Source organism: Lagenorhynchus albirostris, chromosome 10, assembly GCF_949774975.1.
Source record: "Lagenorhynchus albirostris chromosome 10, mLagAlb1.1, whole genome shotgun sequence".
Classification (NCBI taxonomy): Eukaryota; Metazoa; Chordata; class Mammalia; order Artiodactyla; family Delphinidae; genus Lagenorhynchus; species Lagenorhynchus albirostris.
The window spans coordinates 36843794-36863522 of NC_083104.1; the positions used below are offsets into that span (position 1 = coordinate 36843794).

A 19729-nucleotide genomic window follows, 5' to 3' on the forward strand; every position below is an offset into this window, starting at 1 on the left:
GAAAGGGTGGGGGAGGGATAAATTAGGAGTTTGGGATTAGCAGATACAAACTACGATATATAAAATAGATAAACAACAGGGTTCTACTATATAGCACAGGGAACTATATTCAATTTCCTGTAATTAACCATATGAAGAATATGAAAAAGAATATATATACATGAATCACTTTGCTGTACATGAGAAATTAATGCAAGATTGTAAATCAATTATACTTCAATTTAAAAAAAATTATCCGGTTTAACCCTACAAGACAATTACTATTTTCATCTGCAGGTTACACTCAGAACTGAGGCTTAGAGAGCAGAGATCTGGACCAAGTAGAAAAGCTGACTTTTGTCTCTGTGAAATCCCTCCAGGCCGACTGACCTCTTGCCTCCTGATTCTGCCATCTGCCTGGATTGGTGAAGTACATACATTTAATTCCTCAAACATTTATCAGGTCCCCACATATACTTGGCACTGTGCCAGGCACACAAAAAAATCACCCCAGATATCTCTGACCCTATAATTTCAATGAGTAAGCCCCAGTGGATCCTACTCGAGCTGTGAGTTGGGCTGTAGCTCTAGACAAGGCCTGGACAAGACAATACCACTGCAGGCCACATGGCTCAGGCGGATCACATCCAGCCCCGCCAAGTCCAAGGTCCGTCTGGTCACCGAGGCCTCACATCTCTCTGTGTCTTATGCCCAAGGCGTTTACAAGGGGCCTGGGTGATAGACGTTCTGCTGAGTCCAGGTAGTAGTTCTGCCCAAGGCTATGCCACAGAGGTCAGCAAGTGGACTCAGGCCTCTGCAGAGACAGAGATGGGGCAAGAACTGCTGACACACAGAGGGTGAGGAGGAAGGGCTGGAGGAAGCCCTGGAGGAAGGGCTAAGTTCTTTACCTTTTTTGTGTTAGAAACTCCTTTGACATCTGGTGATGTTTACTGACATCTCCTCAGAATAAGATTTTTAAATGTGTAAAATAAAATAGGATTACAAAAGATTTTTATGAAAAGGGAAAGATGTCCATGAGTTACTACTGAATGAATAAAATCAAGTTACAGAAGAGCTTGTATAAGCTCTTTACACATTTATGAAGAGAAAAAGAGAGAGACTGGGAGAGGAGCAAGAGAGAGTGAAAAGGAGGAGGAGAGAGGAGAGGGAGGGAAGAAAGAAAGAGAGAAATAGAGGAAGAAAGGAAGGAAGGGAGGAAGAAAGAAGGAGGAAGGAAGAAAGGAAGGGAGAAAGGACAGAAGGAGAGAGAAAGAAAGGAAGGAAAGTAGGAAAACTATCTCTTTATACATATGGCTGGCCCTACCATCTTTCCCTGGTGCCTCAGTGGTTAAGAATCCGCCTGCCAATGCAGGGGACATGGGTTCGAGCCCTGGTCCAGGAAGATCCCACATGCCACGGGGCAACTAAGCCCGTGCACCACAACTGCTGAGCCTGCGCTCTAGAGCCCACGAGCCACAACTACTGAAGCCCACACGCCTAGAACCCGTGCTCCGCAACAAGAGAAGCCACCGCAATGAGAAGTCCTGAGAAGCCCGCACACTGAAACGAAGAGTAGCCCCTGCTCGCCACAACTAGGGAAAGCCCGTGCGCAGCAACGAAGACCCAACACAGCCAAAAATAAATAAATAAACAAATTAATTAATTAAAAGAAGAAAAAAATGAAAAGCATGGCAGGCCAATGGCTCCAGATCATGGTTCCCTTTAGCCCCCCAAATGGTCCCCTCAGGTCACAGCCTAAGCTCCTCATTCTTGTCACTGCCTCCTCCCTTGCCTGACAGCTGGGATTTCACCCTGGGCCTATCCCTATAGCAGCTCCAACAGTGCTGCATGGCCATCATCTCTGAATCTGCCTCCCTGTCGGACTATGGCTCTCTGCTCGTTGCTTACTCTGCCACTGTCAAAACAACCTAGTAACACCAAGTCCTCAGCACATGTCATTGCTCACTTTTTAGGATCTGTGAGAGCTACTGCTTAGTTGGAAGGCCACACAATGGGGCAGCCTGGTTCCTTTAAAGCTGTCACAGCCTTTTTTGCCGACCCCTAACATTTGCTTCCCTTTCTCAAGGTGTGACAGTCAAACCTTCTCCCCTGGGAATTCTCTGGTGGTCTAGTGGTTAGGACTCTGCGCTTTCACTGCCGAGGGTGTGGGTTCAATCCCTGATCACGGAACTAAGATCCCACAAGCCATGTGGCATGGCCAAAAAAAAACATCCCAGAACAAAAAGCCTCCTCTTTGTCCAAACTTCCAGCGCCACCTCTCCCATATACCCTGGGGCCTCGTGCCACGCCCACCTCCTACAGTCCCCACCTCTGCCTACCAGGTCCTCCACCTGTTCTCAGCATCCCTCAAGGACTTTGCTCCTGCAGAGGCACCTTTCTGGCCTCAATTGTTTCTTTATTTTTTTTCTGCGGTACGCGGGCCTCTCACTGCTGTGGCCTCTCCCGTTGCGGAGCACAGGCTCCAGACGCGCAGGCCCAGTGGCCATGGCTCACGGGCCCAGCCGCTCCGCGGCATGTGGGAACCTCCCGGACCGGGGCACGAACCCGTGTTCAATTGTTTCTTTGTTGGCACTAGGTTACCCCTTGAGCATCTGAGCCTGCTCTTGATTCTCCTAACTCACACCTGCCAGATTTCTCTCCCTCTCCTCAGGAATGCTTCCGTAAGGAGTCACCTGTGTGTCCTGCCTCCACATCCTCCTTTCCCTTTCACTGCCCAACTCTCTGCAAAATGCTTCGGTCAGTCCATGAACCTGCCTGCCAAGGAACGTCCATTCAGTAGGTGTTTCTCAAGTTCCTGTTCTACATCAAGTGCTGTGTCAGGCAATGGGAAAATGAAGGTGACCAAACCAGTTCTGAACTCTTGGTGCTTGAACCAATGAACACATATACAAGTAAATAGAAAACGTAGAGTGTGGGAAAGTTCTATGAAGGAAGCAAACAGGATGAGAGGATGCAGAGTAACTGGGGAGATGGGGCAGAGGGTCTCTGTTTTAGATAGGGTAGGCCAGGGAGGCTTCTCCAAGCAAGCACACTATCCAAAGAGCAGGGAAAACGTGGTACAGGTGGAGGGGATAGCAAGTGTAAAGGCCCTGAAGCAGGAACAGGTATTCGTGCTTGGCAGGAAAGAAAGAAGTCCATGGGTGTGGAGAAAAGTGAATGATGAGGAAAGCATTGCCAAGATTAGGGGAGGTAAAGAGTTTATCTCTAATGCAAGGTGAAGTCCTTGCAGACTTTAAGTGACAAGATCTGATTTGTATCTTAAAAAGTGCCCTCAGGCCCCACTGTTGTGTGGAAATGAACTACAGGGGTAAGAGGTGGGGAAGGCAATAGAGTTATTAGGAGGCAACATTTACTTATTTTGGATGACAACAGGCATATCACATTTAATGCATCTAAAAAGGAACATCTGGAGACTTCCCTGATGTTAAGACTTCGCCTTCCCATGTGGGGGGGTGGGGGGCTGGAGGGGGGTGCAGGTTCCATCCCTGGTGGGGGAGCTAAGATCCCACCATGCCTTGTGACCAAACAACCAAAACATAAAAGATATTGTAACAAATTCAGTAAAGACCTTAAAAATGGTCCACATCAAAAAAAATCTTAAAAAAATAAAAAGAAACATCTGGATCACTGGCCCCCTCAAAATAAAGCAACAAGACCCCTGTCCCTCCCCCAATCTTCCCCATTTCTGTAAAAAGCACCATCTTCACGCACTTGTTCAAGCCAAAAACTTAGGGGCTACACAGGCCTTCTTGCTCTCCCCAATCTTCTGCGTCCCAAGCCCAGTCTACCCTCTTTCCTTTCCCACTCCTAACCATCCCCCGTGCCCCGACTCAGCTCCAGGCACCATCCTGTCCCAACCTGCACCAGACTCCTGACGGCTCTCCCTCCTCTGCCCGCTACAGTCCATTTTCCGCGCAGTAGCCAGAAATACTTTTTTAGGAACACGAATCTCCTGTTACCCCCTGCCTAACATGTATTCCTCAATGACTCCCTTCGCCTTCAAGACCTTTAATGAGACCTGGGACCCAAGTCAGGAGGAATATGAGGAGAAACGAGAGGGGTCGGTAAACCTGAAGGAGCGAGGCCAGGCCCGTAGCACCACCTTCCCATCTGGCTTGTGTCCTCCGGGCTTAGGAACCTATCTTCACGGCGCTGGGGGAAGCTTTTCCAGTAGCCCCTTCCTGCCGCGACAAGCCTATTTCCCGTGCTGCACCACGGCGTTCCTCTTCCTCTTCCGGTCCCAGGCGTTTCGGGATCTGCGGGCCCCGGTGAGTGCTAGCCGCGCGGTATCCGGAGCCATCCATGACTCCCGGACGGCGGCGGGGCGCGTGACCTTAGGGAGGACGGGGAGACTGGCTGCCTGGCTGTGGGGAGCGGAAGCCGCGGGGCGGGGACGTTGCTCGTGGGTTCTCAATGGATGGATGGGAGGGGGAGAATTCGGATTTGGGGGGAGAGCGCAGCCTTGCGGCTGGGGGGGTAGTTTCGAGGCACCATTACCTGAGTTTGGGAAGGGGAGACTGGCGTTGGGTCGTGCAGACTGAATCCGGGCTGGTGGAGGGCGCAAATGCAAGGCATCTGTGCTGAAGCCTCATTCAGGCTTCTGGCCTAACGTTCTTCTAGATCAAGGCGAAGAGGTAGGCCCGGCCCCGCGAGCCCCCAGCTCTGATCTCCACTCTGGTCCTCCAGTTGCAGACATGGCCAAGTCCAAGAACCACACCACGCACAACCAGTGTAAGTTCCCCTGGCCCAGCCTTCATCTAATGCCCCAGACCCTGGCAAAGATTAGGGATACTGGTCAGGGAAAGGAGGCACATTCCTACAGTGGGCCTGGGGCTGATTTTACTTTCAGCCAGCATTACCTATGGGGCTGTAGATTTAGAAGCCAGGGATCCGCTTGGGATAACCCACAGTGCTTTGCATTCAGTGGTAAGGGGTTTCTTAGACGGATCCCAAGTAAGGAGAAATTATGGTTCTCCCGGGCTTGCAGCTGTGATGGTGGTCTTATTAGAGGAAATCTCTTTTTTGGTCTAATTCCTTTTTTTCCCACAGCCCGAAAATGGCACAGAAATGGCATCAAGAAACCCCGATCACAACGATATGAATCTCTTAAGGGGGTGAGTGTGTGCGCCGAATCAGAAAAAAGTGTGTGTTTGGCTCCAGTTGCATGGTCAGGGTCTTTCATGTAGCTTAACTGTCCTTCGTTTTGCCTGGACTTCATGCTGTGCCAGACCTGTAATAAAGCTTTACTTGGCTTTTACTGGCCCGAGTTGTAACCTCCTGAGAGCAGTTTGTCTGGTCATCTCCCTTGCTTACTCAGAGCTTTTCAAGGGAAGGGGTGGTCTTGCCTGTGTACCCAGTACCTTGTGAGCCTTCCATTCCACTTTGACCACCCATATGACCTTGATCTGATGCAGTACTAGGCATGGAGGGGGCAGCTTCCCTTCCTGTGCTAGGGAGTTCTAAGGATTAGCCAAGAAGGCTGAGGCTGTAGGGTCTGAGCACAACTGAGTCTTGTCTCCACTTTGCTACTCCACTGTACTGTTGGTCTCTCCCCGCCCCCTTCCCTTCGTTGGTCCTTATTCTGCCTTGTTTGCTGTGAATCTGTTGTACTAACCTTAGTATTTGGCACCTTTTAAGGGTGAGGGGGTGGGGTGTCCGTGAGGGGGTTTCAGGAAAAACTCAACCAAAATCCTACTGTAGGAATTTGTTCTTCCTTTCTGAGCTCTATTGGGCTCTAAGGGCCAGATATTTCTGCATTTAAGGTTGACTTGATGCTGTCTCAGCTCCCAGCAGGCCTCGGCTGGCGACTGATAGTCTCGTGGGTGCTGCTGTGGAGAGGGGCACCATGGGTGACTTGGGGGCCCCTACATGCTGCACTTAACAGCCACCTGTACATTTTTTGTTTTCCAGGTGGACCCCAAGTTCCTGAGGAACATGCGTTTTGCCAAGAAGCACAACAAGAGGGGCCTGAAGAAGATGCAGGCCAACAACGCCAAGGCCGTAACTGCACGTGCTGAGGCTATCAAGACTCTTGTAAAGCCCAAGGAGGTCAAGCCCAGGATCCCAACGCGCGGCAGCCGCAAGCTCAGTCGACTTGCCTACATTGCTCACCCCAGGCTCGGGAAACGTGCTCGTGCCCGCATCGCCAAGGGTCTCAGGCTCTGCCGGCCAAAGTCCCAGGCCAAGGCTCAAACCAAGGCGAAGGCTGCAGGTGCAGCTGCGGCTCCGGCTGTGGCTCCTGCTCCCGCTCCCGCTCCCGCTCCAAAAGGTGCCCAGGCCCCCACAAAGGCTCCAGAGTAGAGACCTTTGTCTGCCAATGTGAGGACAGAAGGACTGGTGTGACCCCTGGGCTGCTGTCTGCATGGGGCTGGTGTCCTCCTGTGCTATTTGTACAAATAAACCTGAGGCAGGATCTTTCAGTCACGTGGGGTCGGTACCTACATTTTGTGTGGGAAAAGAGTTTAGCCTTCCTTGGATGGCAGGGTGTGGGTGGGAGTCAGGGGAAATAGGGCCTTGGAGTGCCAGAAGGGGACTTAGTAAATGAGGAGTGGTTCGGTGCCTTAGGGACACTGGGGCACATAGCTTGCTGGACTGGGCAGGCTGGTGGGGACAGAGAAAAACCCCAAACATCCCTGTCAGGTCTTAAAGCTTACCCAGAAGAAAAGGGAGGACCCAGAAGAATTCTGCACTCTGGCCTGGGGAGTTCTAGGTTCCTAGCGTGCCTGGCCAGCATTCACTGCTCTGAGTTGTACAGTCCCCCAAGTTCTAGGGCTCCTGGGAGGCCAAGCAATGGTGGCACTGCCTTACTTGCATGACTGTGCTGTATTCTTTGCCCCCTGGATCAGGTGCTTCACCAGCAGTCTTAGCCCTCAGAACAGCCAATGAAGCACTGTTCCTGGTCACACTAGATCTTCATCTGTAGTCCAACTTTGGGCACTGGGGAGGCTCAAAGAGTTGTTGTTATGCTGGGGCAACAGGTGCGACCCATGGTGTATGATTCCTCATCTCTGAAGTAGGCGTTACTATTATCTTTGAAAGCCTGCTCCGTGAACATCCTTGCTGTTAGTACTTCAGAAGTGGTCCCTGTCCACACAGACTTTATTGTTGGGCAGGGGGGAAGAAAGGTCCTTGGCACTGATCGGGGTGGAGGTTGGAGAGCGCGGGGCTCAGCTTTCGCTGGGCAGGGTGGGCACACTGGCCAGGGCAGGCAGCAGCCGAGTGTATATGTCGATCCCGCGGAGAAACATGGCCTCATGCAGCCGTTCATCGTGGTCGTGGAGCAGCACGGGTGTGTGGTTCATGGGTGAGAAGCCCAGAGCTGGGACCCCCACCTGCAGGGGGCAACAGGAGCCATTAGGGGGAAGGCCAGCACCCAGGACCATTCCACTGCCCACCCTACTGCAAGCAGCTCACCGCGCGAAGATAGCGGCTGTCTGTGGCAGCGGGGAAGATCTCCGGCTCCAGGGTGAGGTTCCTGTAGAGGGAAGAACCTGGTGAATGTGGAGGCAGAGAGGGGAGAGGGCAAGGGAAGGGTTGAAGGAGCAAAGGAAGGTGGGAGGGAGGGAAGGGGAGAGGGGGCTGGCCAGTGTGCTCACATGTCCTTGCAGACCCCACTAAAAGCTGCCCACCAGGGGTCTGAATCATCAGTAGATGTCACTCGGGGCTCTGTCCATTTCTGTGGGGAGAAGGATGGCAGGATCAGGACAAGGCCTGGCATCTTGCCCTATTCTTCATAGGGTAGGCTGTGCCTGGCACGGGGCACACACCCACCTACCCAGACATCCAGCTGGCCAGTCCAGCAACAGGCCCTCTTTCAGTCTCTCAAAGGTCACAGGTCTGGGATCTTCTGTGCCCTTGTCCATCCTCAGATCATTCCTAAGTGCCCCTTCCTCAAGATGGCACTCCCAGACCCCTCAGACTGGTCAAATACTCCAGTTACAGGTTCACAGTTATGAGGTCCCACCCTTTCCTGGACCACATGTGTTCACACTTACATAAAAGTAATACATAATTTTTTGATTGATGTCTATTCCTCCCTTCATTGTGTAAAGACTATGAGGGCAAAAACTTGTCTAATTTCACTCCCTAGTATTCCCCAGCACCCAACAGTGGCCTACACAACTAACGCTTGTTGGTGAACAAAACATGTCTCTCACAGCTAAAGCCAGGATGTATGCAGGCACACCAAACGTACACTCCTGCAGTGATACATGCAGCAAGCCCAGCCTCCCCAGCTCCTACAACTCCCCTGTTGTAGGTTCCCCAGTCCACACCTGAGCAAACTCGAAGGTGACCCCTTCGCCAGCTGCCTGGCACCAGCCCTGCAGCTGCTCCTCGAAAGCCTGTGAGAAGGGAGATGAGCTGACCCCTCAGGCTCTCCCTGAGCCTCTAGGACAGGGCTGAGGACCCAGGCTCCCTCCTCCAAACCCAGGTGGAGATGGCACCTTCAGGTCCACATCTGGTGCCACGCGGAAGTCAAAGCTGGCGCTCATAGTGGCAGGTACCACATTATAGGCTACACCACCCTCTAGCTTAGTCAGGTTCACGGAGGTTACGGCCCCCTGCTTCAGCTGAGGGTCTGACTGCAGCCTGTGGGCGGGGGCAGGGGCAGCAGCAGCAAGGGGGAAGAACAGATAAAAAGGGGGCTCAGCCCCCCTCCTCTCCCGCGTAGCCTCCCAGAGCCCCGTGCCCTTTCCCAGGCTGCCTCACCTCTGCCTCTCCTTCTCCCGAAAAGCCAGGATAGAGCTCACAACCTTGTGCTAGGAGAGTGAGGTTAGATGTGAGAGTGGCCCCAGGACAGCCTCGGGAACTCCCAAACTCCCTCCCCGTATGCCACACACCAGCTTCTCTGCTGCCGTGTCCTCAATGAATCGTGAGCCGTGGCCTGGCTTCCCGGTGCTTGTGACTTGCACCCCTGAGAGACGCAGGGGGAAGGGGGTGTCTTCAGTATGGGAGAGGCTGGAAAAGCAACCAGCCCTGGGATGGGCCCGGGGTCTTCCCCTCATTCCAGGGTCCTCTGCCAGGTCTCTGCCCGCCTCAGAATGCACAGTGTAGAGCTGGTTTCTGCCCATGGTTAGAGCCTCCCTTCAGAAGCTCAGGAAAGAGATGCCCAGGTAGGAAGGGGCTGGGAGGCAAAGGCCCTGGGTTCAAGGCCTACTCAGGCCCCAACTTGCTGTGGAACCCTTGGCGGGCCCCTGCCCCTTCTGGCCCAGTCTCCCATCTGCACAGTGACCCCCAACGTCCAAGTGCATACTCACACCAGGGGCTCCGCTCACTGTAAAAGACAGTGAAGGCATCAGTGGGGTTGGCCAGGCCTGAGGAGGAAAAGGTTGGCCAGGCCTGAGAGGGTGGAGCGGCCCAGCCCCCACTCGCAGCCTCCCTATCCCCTGCTGGCCAGTCAGTGTCCTGCCACCCTGCTCACCCTCATCCAGGGCGAAGCCAGCCCTCAGGGCCTGGAACTCAGGCCGCTTCACAAACAACTCCATGCCTTGGTGACCCCCAATCTCCTCATCTGTAAAAGAAGCAGGAATGTGAGATAGGGGGTGCCCCAACACTCTCCCCACCCCTGAAGGTGCCCCTCCTCGAGTCACTCCTACCTGGCACAAAGGTCATGTGGATGGTTCTGGGGAAATGGTGGCCCTCAACCTTCAGCCTCCTCACAGCCTCCAGGTACCTGAGGGGCAGTAAGCCCTCTTACTGTAAGGGCTTACTGTAAGCAGTAAGCCAGGTGCTGGGGGGGAGCCATCAGAGCAGGCTGGCTGCAGCCTTGGGCCGTGCTCTGCCACAGCCTAGCAGGTGACTCCAGAAAGTCTCTGTCCCTGTCTCCCCATCCAGGCAATGGTCATAGCGGGAATTCCCGCCCAAGGTAAGGGGTCAAGATGTTCCTTGGCCTTGATGTTCTCCAATCACACCTGGGTCCTGGGTCAATCCAACGGGCCAGTGGGGAAACTGGGAATGAAGGACACTCACTGGATGCTGACACACTTCATGTCCTGGGCGCCCCTGCCATAGATGTAGCCGTCAGCATCCTTGAAGGCTTCAAAGGGGTCATGACTCCAATGTTCCTGGGGGCAGGGGCAGGAAGAGGGACCCAAGCACCAAATGTAGTCGTTAATCCACTCTGCTCAACTGTGGCCCTGCCCAGGGAGCAGGTGCCCTAGGAGCCCACGTAGGGCTGAAGAGGGCAGCTGACAGCCATCCCTCATCTCTGCCTCCCACCACCAACCCTGCCTCTGGCATACCCCACCCCTGGCATGGAATGGCTACTGGGCAGAGGTTGCTTGATTGAGTGGAGTAATGCTCTATGAGGTCGAATCAGTGCCAGGACCAGCATCGTGGGATCCCTGCAGTCGAATGGGGGATCTGTACCATCTTTGTCCCCAAGGGTGTTCCACTCCCTACACCCCCCGCACCTTGAAGACAGGCACCACATCGGTGTGGGAGTTGAGCAAGAGGGAAGAGAGTCTGGGGTTGGTGCCTGGCCAGGTCAGCACAGTCACCACACGGCCAGGTGCCACCTGGAGAGGGCCAGGAGGAGGGGTCGTCAGTGCACGGTGAGGAGCTGTCCCAGGCCCACCTCCCCTACCCATGCTGGGCCACAGGCTCACCTCCACTTTCTGACAGCCCAGGCCTAGTTGGCAGGCTCTCTCCTCAAGGAAGGCCACAGCAGCCCCTGGGAACACAGATAGCCTTGCTGCTGCTTCTGCCTCCCCACACGTCCCACGGGCCCAGGCAGAGATGGGGGTACATCCAGAGAAGGGAGCAGACCCCTGCCTCAACACAATTCCACATCCGTCAGAGACATCTGCATCGCTGTCCCCAAGAAAGAAGACATTTTTGGCCAGTGACCGTTTGTAGAAGGCCAGGTGGGAAGTCCAGAGTGAGAAGCAGGTGTCATTGTTACCTTCCTTAATGATGGGGAAACTGGCGTGGAGACATAAGGCTCACCCACTGTTTCCCAGCTGGTAAATCACAGAGCAGGGATTTGGATTGGACCCCAGTACACAGTTCCCAGCCACCAAGCCTGATTCCCCGAAGGTCTGTGGCCTTTGTTCAGCCCCAGTAGGCTTCCGGGGGCCTCTTCTTCCCTTCCCCAACCCCAAGTGCTGCAGAGTAAGGTGAAGTTGTTCCCTATTTAACTGCCAGTTGTAACTTTTGGAGCAGCACAGCCTGGAGGGGATGCTGAGCTGTCTGCTGACCTAGGGAACGGCTTAGAGGAATGGAGGCGCCATTTGAGGCAGCAGATTAGGCTCAGCTGGGTGACGGGTTGGCGCCTAGTTTAGAGCACAGTCCCCGCCCCTGATGCCCCACCACAGGTCCTCCTGGAACCGCCGCGTTCTCACCGTAGTCGGGCTCGGGTTGGACGGTGCGGATGCGCAGGTACTGACGGAAGAGCGTCACGGATGGGTGCTCGCCCTCACGATGCTTGCTGGCCATGGCGCTGCCCTGCCGTGGTGAGCTAGGGGCAAAGCGAGTGGCTACCTACCCCTCCCCGCCGCTGGGGCTGGTGGGCTCCATTTACACGCAGTCCCTCCCCAGGGCGGTTCCCCGGCCGCCCCGCAGGGAGAGAATACCTTGTTTCGGAGCCCCCAGTTACAGAGGCCCCATTCTGTTTCAGGCGCTGTGCTGGCCACTTTCAACACATTTCCTTATTTAATCCCCCAAAGAACCCCATGAAGTTCGTGCCTCTGAAAGCCCACATTACAGAGGAAAAAGCTAAGACAGATTCAGAGACACCTAGAAAGTAGCTGAGCCACGTTTGAAACCAGACATTGACTCCCCCCCGCCCTCCTCAAAAAAATTCTCCCAGTTGCCCGGATTTCATGTCAGGGAGCCCCAGATCCCTCTACCCCTCTCCACGGGCCCCCACCTCACTCTCTGCTGGTCTTGGGCCCGCGCTCCCCTCTCGGCGTCCGCCCTGGACTGTGGGCGGGACTCCAGGTCCTGCGAGGTCTCCGGATCAGAACTGCCGCGGTCCGCCCACCACGTGGCCGGACCTCGCAGGGCGGGACCGAAGACTGCGAATCAGGGCCGTCCCAATCTCTAAGGCCCAGTGAGCGTGGGCGTCTCCGCCAGCCAGTGGTTCCAGCCTCCGCCACTTACATGAGGCTGGGATTCAGGGGCCCACCCCGGGGCAGCTGCCTCCGCCGCCGGCTCCGCCCTGCAGCCGACAGCGAGCTACAGGCTGGCCCCGCCCCCTCAGGCCCCGCCCTTGGCCCTGGGCAGCGGGCCCCACCTCCCGCAACCTCCCGATTGGGCCAGAAGGGAGGAAGGCGGGCACTGACCGGAAACTTCGCAGCTGCCCCCTTGAGCGCCCCCTCGCTCTCAGAGTACAGCTTTGAAAAGTCCTTTTGGGTCTGGCCCCGGCCTGCTCCACCACCCCCTCCCGCGAGTCTTGGACTTCTCCCCTCCTCACGCCTCAGCTCCTCAGGGGCGGCCTCCCTGACTGCCTCAATGCTCCCTGTGTGGAGAGGTTATTGGTTAATATCTGTGAGCTCCAAGATGCTGGTCCATGTACCCGCAGGATTCTGTCCCTGGCAGGGGACAGAACAGACGGACAGCGTGCCAGGAATGAAGGTTAAAGGAACGGATGGGCGCATGTGTGATCGCACCACTGTGTAGGCAAATCTGTGTATCAGTGGGTGACTGTGTGTATGACAATGTGAGATGGTGGTTGGGTGTGACAGAGGATGGCACGATGAGAGGATGTAATCGTGACGCTGTATGACAGAATGAGAGGTGGGAAACTGCACAAAAGCATACATGTGGCACCTTCTTGGCTGACCCTGTGCCAGGCTCCCTGGCTCTTCTGCAGCCACTGGAGAAGGAAGATAAAGAGGCACAGGTGTCCCACTGGCCACCCACAGGCTGCACACAGTTGTAGCTGCCCATTTGTGCGTCCGGCTGTCCTTTGTACTCTCAGCCAGTTCTGCCCTCAGTTCCAGGGGCTGAATCAGCTTGGGGAGGGGTGGGGTTGAAGACTTCAACCTCTGGGCACAGAGGAGGCAGGCTGGCAGGGTAGGGTAGGGTCCATCCAACCCTCGTGAGGTTTAAGTCAGACTGCTGACCCACAGATTCCCAGGGGCAAGCAGGCTTGGTGGTTCACCAACAATGCTATTGTTGGGGCCCAGGGCAGGCCATCCCAAAATGTGCCTCAGTGGCATGTTGATTATTTTGAATTAAAGTCACTTGAGAAATGTCCAATGCAAGAGAGACATTCTGACCCTCCTTTCTGTCTCCCTGAAAACAATAAATCTCTATACAAAAGGTACACTCCCTGCATCTGGAGGTAGGACACTCTGATTTCTGGAGATAGGGAATTCAGGCTGAGAAGCCTGTATAAACAAACCTTGTTAATTCTTTAATTTACTACCCTCAAGCCCACTCTGTTTAGATTCTTTACTAATTGAGCAGCCAAAATATGCTTCTTTGTCCTGTCAAGTCCTCACAAATTTATTCTTTGTCTAAAAAGTATAAAAGCTGCCTGCTCTGGCCACTTCTTAGGTCCCATTTCTACGAGACCTCCTTGCACATGATTAAAATTTCTTTTTCTCCTATTAATCTGTTTTGTGTCAATTTTATTGTTAGTCCAGCCAAGAATTCAAGAGGGGTAGAGGGGGAAATTTCCCTCTTCCCAATACTGTGTTACTTATTAAATCACATTCTCCACCCCACCTTTACAAATCTTGCTCCCTTCGGCCATAGGTCCTCTATTCCTGACTCACTCAACTCAGCCACTAGACCCTGGATTTCCCACCAATCCCAGTGGTCATTCAGCAGTAGTAACATCCCCTCTCCATGACACTCCCACGTCGCCAGCCCAGTATGGCCAAGTGCTCTGCTTAACCAGACTCAATCCTAAAACCACTTTCTGAGCTAGGTGTTACCATCATGCCCATTTTACAGATGAGGAAACTGAGTCAGAGTAGCCACTCAGCAGCCATCTAGTAAGCAGCGCATGTCCTTAGCCTTTCCAGGCTGCTGGAGCAATCCCTCCAGCTCTCAGTCCCAAAGCAGTCCCAGACTTGCCTCCAACTCTAACCCCACCTGCAGCAACGCCAGGAAACAGAACCTGTCACTCCCTAGGCATAACAAAAATGCTTTCTTTTATTGTGCCTCTGAGATGAAATGAGAGGTCCCGACTGGGCCTGGCCCTCTGGCCTCTACCCTCCAACCCCAGGGGCTGCCTCCCTGGTGGAGACTGGTCCAGATTCTCCAAGCTCAGGCCAGGCCTGGGGCCTGGACAGTGGGTGAGCTCAAGGCAGATGGTCAAGGAAGGCAAGAAGGACGAGGTGGAAGTCTTGTGGTTTGTGGAGGTAGCAGGCATGGCCTGCATCGCGCAGCTTCACCACAGAGTGGTTAGGCAGGTGGCGGAGCTGCCGCAGTGACTCCCAAGCCAGGACGCGGTCCAGCTCCCCATACAGGATGAGAGTCGGGGTCTGCAGGGCAAGGCAAGGGGCTGTGATCCTGGGGCCTGATGGGGACTGGCCCTCAAGCCACCTCCTTAGGAAATCTTCCCTATACACCCCATCTCTCCCATCCAGATCAAGGATGGGGCCATGTGTCCTCCAAGTAAGACCTGAGGCCTTTCCCCCTATGACTCGAGCCAGGGACAGGAAGCCAGGACTTTTGGAGACCCTCCTCCCAGTACCTTCACGGCCTGGAACTGTTCTTGGGTGTAGTTCTGGGTGGACGCAGGTGCAATGGGCACGAATCCATGCAGCTGGTGGTGGCCTTGCATCAGGAAGGGCAGGGCATAGCAGCCACTCAGTGAAGGGCTCACCAGCACGACATTCTGCACCTCTAGGTCCTGCAGCACTCGTTCCAACAGCTGTGCCCGCCCTGCCTCTGTGCTTGCCTCCTTCGAAGGTGCCGAGTTCCCAAAACCTGGGAACAGCAGAAGGCACCAGCTGAGGGAGGCTGGGAAGGAGGTCAGGACTTCCTGCCCACCAAAGTGAGGGAAAGAGATGGGGGGCAGTGGCATATAGCATCTGCTACCCCAAACTTCCTAGACGTTATTTTTGTACTGTGATAGGGCTGCTAGAAAACCATCTTTCATTAATCATGTTGGCAAAACTAAAAAGACTGATAATACACAGTGTTAAGGAAGATGTGGACACTTTTGTACATGACTGGAGGGTAAATCCACACAGCATTTTTGGAGGGTAAGATAATATTTGTCAAAAAACTTTAAGTGTGTGTCCTTCGACCCATCAACTGGCCTTGATGGCTACCCTACAGAAATGATTGCCCACATGCTCAAAGAAGCATGTCCAAAGATGCTTCAGCTTCCTTACTTGAGCATTTCAACTGACACTGAAAACTCTAAAGCAGGCTACATGTACAGCCACCAGTCGAGGAGTGGCCAGATAAAACCTGTTCATCCCTCTGATGGCACACTCTACGGAGAGGGAGGGTCACAGTGCCTGGCATGACCCATGAGACATGGTAGAGGAGAAGAAAACTAGGCTGCAGATAGATTCACTAAGCTGGCAGGACACCAGTCATGTTTACAGCCCCCACCAAACAACCCTGTATCTCTAGGCATGGAAACGCCCAAAGAGGGCCTGGCACCCTCAAACTGCTTAGAGAAGTGAGAGGGAGAGAAACGTGGCATGGGTCTCTGAGGGCATCACTCTTGATTTTTTAATGACAAGAATAATAGCAAAAATCATTTGTATAGCTGAAAAAACAAAAAGCTACCTAGTTTGTCATAAAAAGGACAGTGAGATCTCCCCATGCAATCGCTTGTGAGGCAGGTCATGTTGCTAACTGCTCTGTGACATGCAACAATCCACACTGTAGTTTTCAAGGTAGAAAATAAAAAACACAGAGCTTTTCGTGTTGACACTTTGTGTTGTGACTTGCCACTGCTTGTTCAGACACTGGGGTCCAGATGCTCCCCAGCCACAACTTAGGGCTTTCCTAACCCTCCAGTTCTCCCCTCTGGCATGTTGTCCCCATGTCCCTGCTGCACGTTACCTCCTTAGACCCAGGGGTGGGGGCTCTCACCTGGGAGGTCAAGGGCCACGGCCCGGTAGCCCCTCTGTGCCAGCAGCTGCAGTGTGCCCAGCTGCTCCCATGTCCGGGAGTTAAAGGCCTTTCCATGGAGCAGCACCACATCCACCCTGTGGGCACACAGGGGAGTGTGTGTTCTGGGGGTTCTTTCTTCCCAGGCTTCTCCCACTGCCTTCCCAGGCCCTGAGCACTTTGAGCTGAGCTGGGGGACCCACACAGGGACTCCCCGCGGGCCTAGTCCTTCCACTACACCCTGGGGTCAGCACCCACCTGCGGGCCCGGTGAAGTGGGAGCACCTCGCGGTAAAAAATGGGGGAGCTGCCAGGGGTGAGACCAGCCAGGATTGTGACATTGGGGTCTCCCCAGAGCCAGGAGGTCTGCTCAGGGGGTCCTGGCAGCCCCACATACAGTAGCAGCATGAACAGCAGGCCCAGGCCCAGCAGGGCGACCTGGGACCGGGTCATGGAGGTCTGTACCACAGTCTGGAGGAGGAGAGGAGAGGGAGAAGAGGGTAGGGCTGAGCCCCTGCAAGGTCCCCTGGACCCCATTCTCAAATCCCACCCAGGAGCGCCCAGCAGAGGAAAAGCTCAGCCCTTGCCCTTTCCTCTGCTCCAGGCAAGGATCTGAGGGTTCACACCCAACTACTCCACATGCCAGGGCAAGGGCTCAGATACCCTAAAGCGTGAGGAGCATCTGAGATGTCCTCCTGGCATCAGTGGCCACCATCATCCTTGTGCCAGCTAAAACCACTTCCATTCATCAAGTGCTTATGATAGCCAGGCCCTGTGCTTGGCCCTTCACATGTAACGACTCATGAACCCACACAAAAACACTAGGGAGCAGGTATTATAGGTCTCTTATAGGTGAGGGAACTGAAGCTCAGAGAGGTAAATTCTCTTACCCAAAGTGCAGAGTAGCAAGCAGGGGAACTGGGACTTGAGCCCAGGGCTGGGCTCCTAACCACCAGGCCACACTCAGTTTGCCAAGGAGGAAACCAAGGCTGTGAGGTGACGGATGAGCTCGTGGACAGAGTGCTGAGAGTCATCAAAGGTGAAAGACATCAAAGAGTAAAGCGAGGTCCCACTGAGGGCATGTTTTGAAATGGTTCTTTTTATCACACTGCATATAATAATGCTAAAATCAGAATGTGTTTTACCACTGATGGGAATATTTAATGCTCTACCCCAGCTTATATTAAGTGGGAAGAGAGCTCATGGAGAATATCCTTGATGGAGGAAATGCCTAGGCATGAGGGGGTATGCGGCTAGGGAGAAGCATGACACATCTAGAAGTGGAAAGGGAGCCGTGGAGGCTGGAGAGACAAATGCCTCCCACCCCCCAGCTTCACGCCAAATGACCTGCTTCATGGACTCCTCTAGTCTGAGTCCCTTGCCAGCCCAGAAAACAGACCTCAGTATCCAGGACCCAGACAGAGCAGTTAGCCCTGCCTTTGAGACTCTGCTCTACCAATTCCTGGCTGTGTGCCTTGTCAGTAAAATGGGGAGGATAACCTGGCAGCTGCCCTCCCAAGACTCCTGTGAGATTTTGGTAATACAGTGGACCTGACCAGGGGCTGTCTTATCATTTCTTGGGTCTAGGGTGAGCAGGCCTGCCTTGTTCCCAGATTCCAGTAAACAGGTCTTTATTGAGTGTCAGCTGGGCGCTGGCTGGAGTTCAGGGCTGGGGAATCACCTTGGACCCCCCCACCCCCCACCCCTCCCGGAACGAGAAGGCTTGTTTCCTAAGCCCCCACCCCCAGGCTCAAGGGTCAGGTGGTGACTGGGCAGTGGCAGCCCCTCTGGGGCTGATGGAGGACCAGATGATGAGTGGAGGAAAAGCACGCTCCTCTCTTCTTTCTGACCACGACCAGCCTCGGACGCAAGCCTCCAACGCGCGGCAGCCTAGGTTCCCACCAGGCAGAGCATCCGCGCTGAACCTCTCCTCTGGTGGGCCTGGTGCCCTGGGGCACCTCTCCCGGTAGGGAGGGACGGGACTTCAGCCGTTGCTATGGCAACCCAGGCAGCTGGAGCACTAGACATCAGTACGCTACAGATATGGGGGGAGGGGAGGGAGGCGCTGTACCCGCGTTAGGTCCTTGGCATACGCGTCGACAATGACACACAGGTGTACAGACGTGCACACAAACTCTTGTCCCCAAATGCTTTTCCTTTGTACAAGCTATTCCCTGCACGTACAGGCAGCCTCCTTGCACACGCACGGGCCTCTGCACAATCGATACCTTGAAACACCCTCAAAGTCACGCACACATTCAGCTATCAGGAAGGCAGAGGGACAGGTAGACACACACACGCTTTCAAAACCATATGCAGACCCTCATATTTCAAGCACCCAGTCATACACACAACCCCAGAACTACACGCACACAAGAAATACACAGGCACAGGCAGAAAGACGGACACCCAAACACAGACCCTCAGAAATACACACACAGACACACAGGTAGATATACACCCTTAAAATCACACGCACACAGAAATTCACACAGTAGACATACAGACACAAGCGGGCAGACAGGCTGACATAACCCCCCCAACACAGGCACACAGAAACACCGATACACCACACACACATACACGTACACCCAGACCCCCAAGAACACACGCTGACAAACGCGCGGGCGCGCACACTTGACACACGAACACAAACATACTCGCTGCCCCAGCGCGGGCCCCTCCCAGCAGGACTCTGTCCCAGGGCTCCGGGGGCAAGGGGCGGGGCAAGGATGGCCCGCCCCCGGGCACCCTGCTGGTCTCGCTCCCCGGGGACACTCACCGGGCCGACAGGGATGACCGGGTCTGCCACCGTGGGGCGGGCTCCGCTCAGGTGCAACCAGCGCCAAACAGCCCCTAGACGTTGGCGCTACCTCAGCCTCCGCCTCTCTGCGGGCGGCTGCGAGCCTCCGCGCGCCTGCGCAGTCCGCGGTCTCGGGTCCACGCCTAGTAGCCGAGCTGGAGGGGGCACTGGGGGCGGCACCCCAAAGCACAGAGGCTTGGCGCCCCCGTCCCCCCGTTCCGACTTTCCGGATTGTTTTTGGCCTGAAAGCCGGGGGACGGACAGTCGACTTCTTCCCACCAGCACGTCTCCACCCTTGCTCAGTCTCCGGTCTGTACAGCAGGGTTAAGGATAAGGGTTGTCTTAAGGACCACATAGGGTTGTCACCACCACAGAGGCCTGTCTTAAGGACTGAGGGATAGGTCAAGCCTTAGAACAGTGTCTGGCGCGGAAGCCTCGCTGTGTAACTGCCAGATATTAGTATTGTTATGCAGCAGCCCCAGGTCTCCGGCCATCCACTTCCCTGACCCCTGCAAATACACATGCGCTCGAGCACTCGGTCAGGGCCCGGGGTGGCCTCTAGGCTCCTATGTCTCTATATGTCACCTATCCTGGTTGGTGACATGCGACCAACATCTGATCTGTCCCTGGCCTGTGTGGGCAGACCTGGAAAAGGGAGGCTGCGCGGAACACCCAGCATTCACTCCTTATCAGCACTCTGTGAGGTAGGCAACATCACAGCCATTCTACAGGCAAGGAAATAGGCTCGGAGGCGTTGGGAAAACGATCAAGGCTGGGCATTGGCAGAGCTTCGCATTCAAACCTGTCGGGCCTCAGCCACATGCCAGACAGACGACTCGGTTTGGGCAGCCCAGGCTGGGGATGAGGGGGTGGGGAGGAAGGGGGAGGGAACAGGAAG

General features: G+C 54.7%; 3 protein-coding genes and 1 long non-coding RNA gene across 14 annotated transcripts in view; 1 reads left to right on the plus strand and 3 right to left on the minus strand.

The window, feature by feature from the left end:
• The window catches only part of LOC132526959 (uncharacterized), a 75583-nt gene extending 71350 nt beyond the window's left edge, over positions 1-4233 (minus strand). For 3 of the 4 annotated variants that reach the window (XR_009542778.1, XR_009542775.1, XR_009542773.1), the window contains exon 1: positions 4071-4233. This is a non-coding gene — a long non-coding RNA (uncharacterized LOC132526959). The remainder of the gene's footprint in view (positions 1-4070) is intronic. The other variant, XR_009542777.1, reaches the window with a different exon arrangement.
• Positions 4143-6419, plus strand: RPL29 (ribosomal protein L29). 3 transcript variants are annotated; one of them, XM_060161703.1, is made up of 4 exons: positions 4143-4268; positions 4621-4731; positions 5050-5114; positions 5911-6419. In XM_060161703.1, the coding sequence occupies exons 2-4, from the start codon at positions 4695-4697 to the stop codon at positions 6298-6300; spliced, it is 492 nt and encodes a 163-aa protein (XP_060017686.1). In that variant the 5' UTR covers positions 4143-4268; positions 4621-4694; the 3' UTR covers positions 6301-6419. The 3 variants fall into 3 exon arrangements, with proteins under 3 accessions (XP_060017686.1, XP_060017689.1, XP_060017688.1); XM_060161706.1 differs by having other exon boundaries at positions 4223-4268; positions 4687-4731; XM_060161705.1 differs by having other exon boundaries at positions 4266-4402.
• Positions 6420-7060: 641 nt separating this feature from the next.
• ACY1 (aminoacylase 1) lies at positions 7061-14782 on the minus strand. Of its 5 annotated transcripts, none has more exons than XM_060161692.1 (15): positions 14651-14782; positions 11343-11458; positions 10608-10672; positions 10413-10517; positions 9970-10064; positions 9597-9673; positions 9422-9511; positions 9258-9314; positions 8841-8914; positions 8710-8759; positions 8445-8589; positions 8274-8342; positions 7596-7675; positions 7414-7474; positions 7061-7331 (listed from the first exon to the last, which is right to left on the minus strand). In XM_060161692.1, the coding sequence occupies exons 2-15, from the start codon at positions 11434-11436 to the stop codon at positions 7167-7169; spliced, it is 1227 nt and encodes a 408-aa protein (XP_060017675.1). In that variant the 5' UTR covers positions 11437-11458; positions 14651-14782; the 3' UTR covers positions 7061-7166. The 5 variants fall into 5 exon arrangements, with proteins under 5 accessions (XP_060017675.1, XP_060017677.1, XP_060017676.1 ...); XM_060161694.1 differs by lacking the exon at positions 14651-14782 and adding an exon at positions 11875-13943; XM_060161693.1 differs by lacking the exon at positions 14651-14782 and adding an exon at positions 11870-13943.
• On the minus strand, positions 14089-18951 carry ABHD14A (abhydrolase domain containing 14A). 2 transcript variants are annotated; one of them, XM_060161702.1, is made up of 5 exons: positions 18811-18951; positions 16288-16499; positions 16012-16127; positions 14651-14886; positions 14089-14438 (listed from the first exon to the last, which is right to left on the minus strand). In XM_060161702.1, the coding sequence occupies exons 2-5, from the start codon at positions 16479-16481 to the stop codon at positions 14256-14258; spliced, it is 729 nt and encodes a 242-aa protein (XP_060017685.1). In that variant the 5' UTR covers positions 16482-16499; positions 18811-18951; the 3' UTR covers positions 14089-14255. The 2 variants fall into 2 exon arrangements, with proteins under 2 accessions (XP_060017685.1, XP_060017684.1); XM_060161701.1 differs by lacking the exon at positions 18811-18951 and having other exon boundaries at positions 16288-17707.
• Positions 18952-19729: the final 778 nt, after the last annotated feature.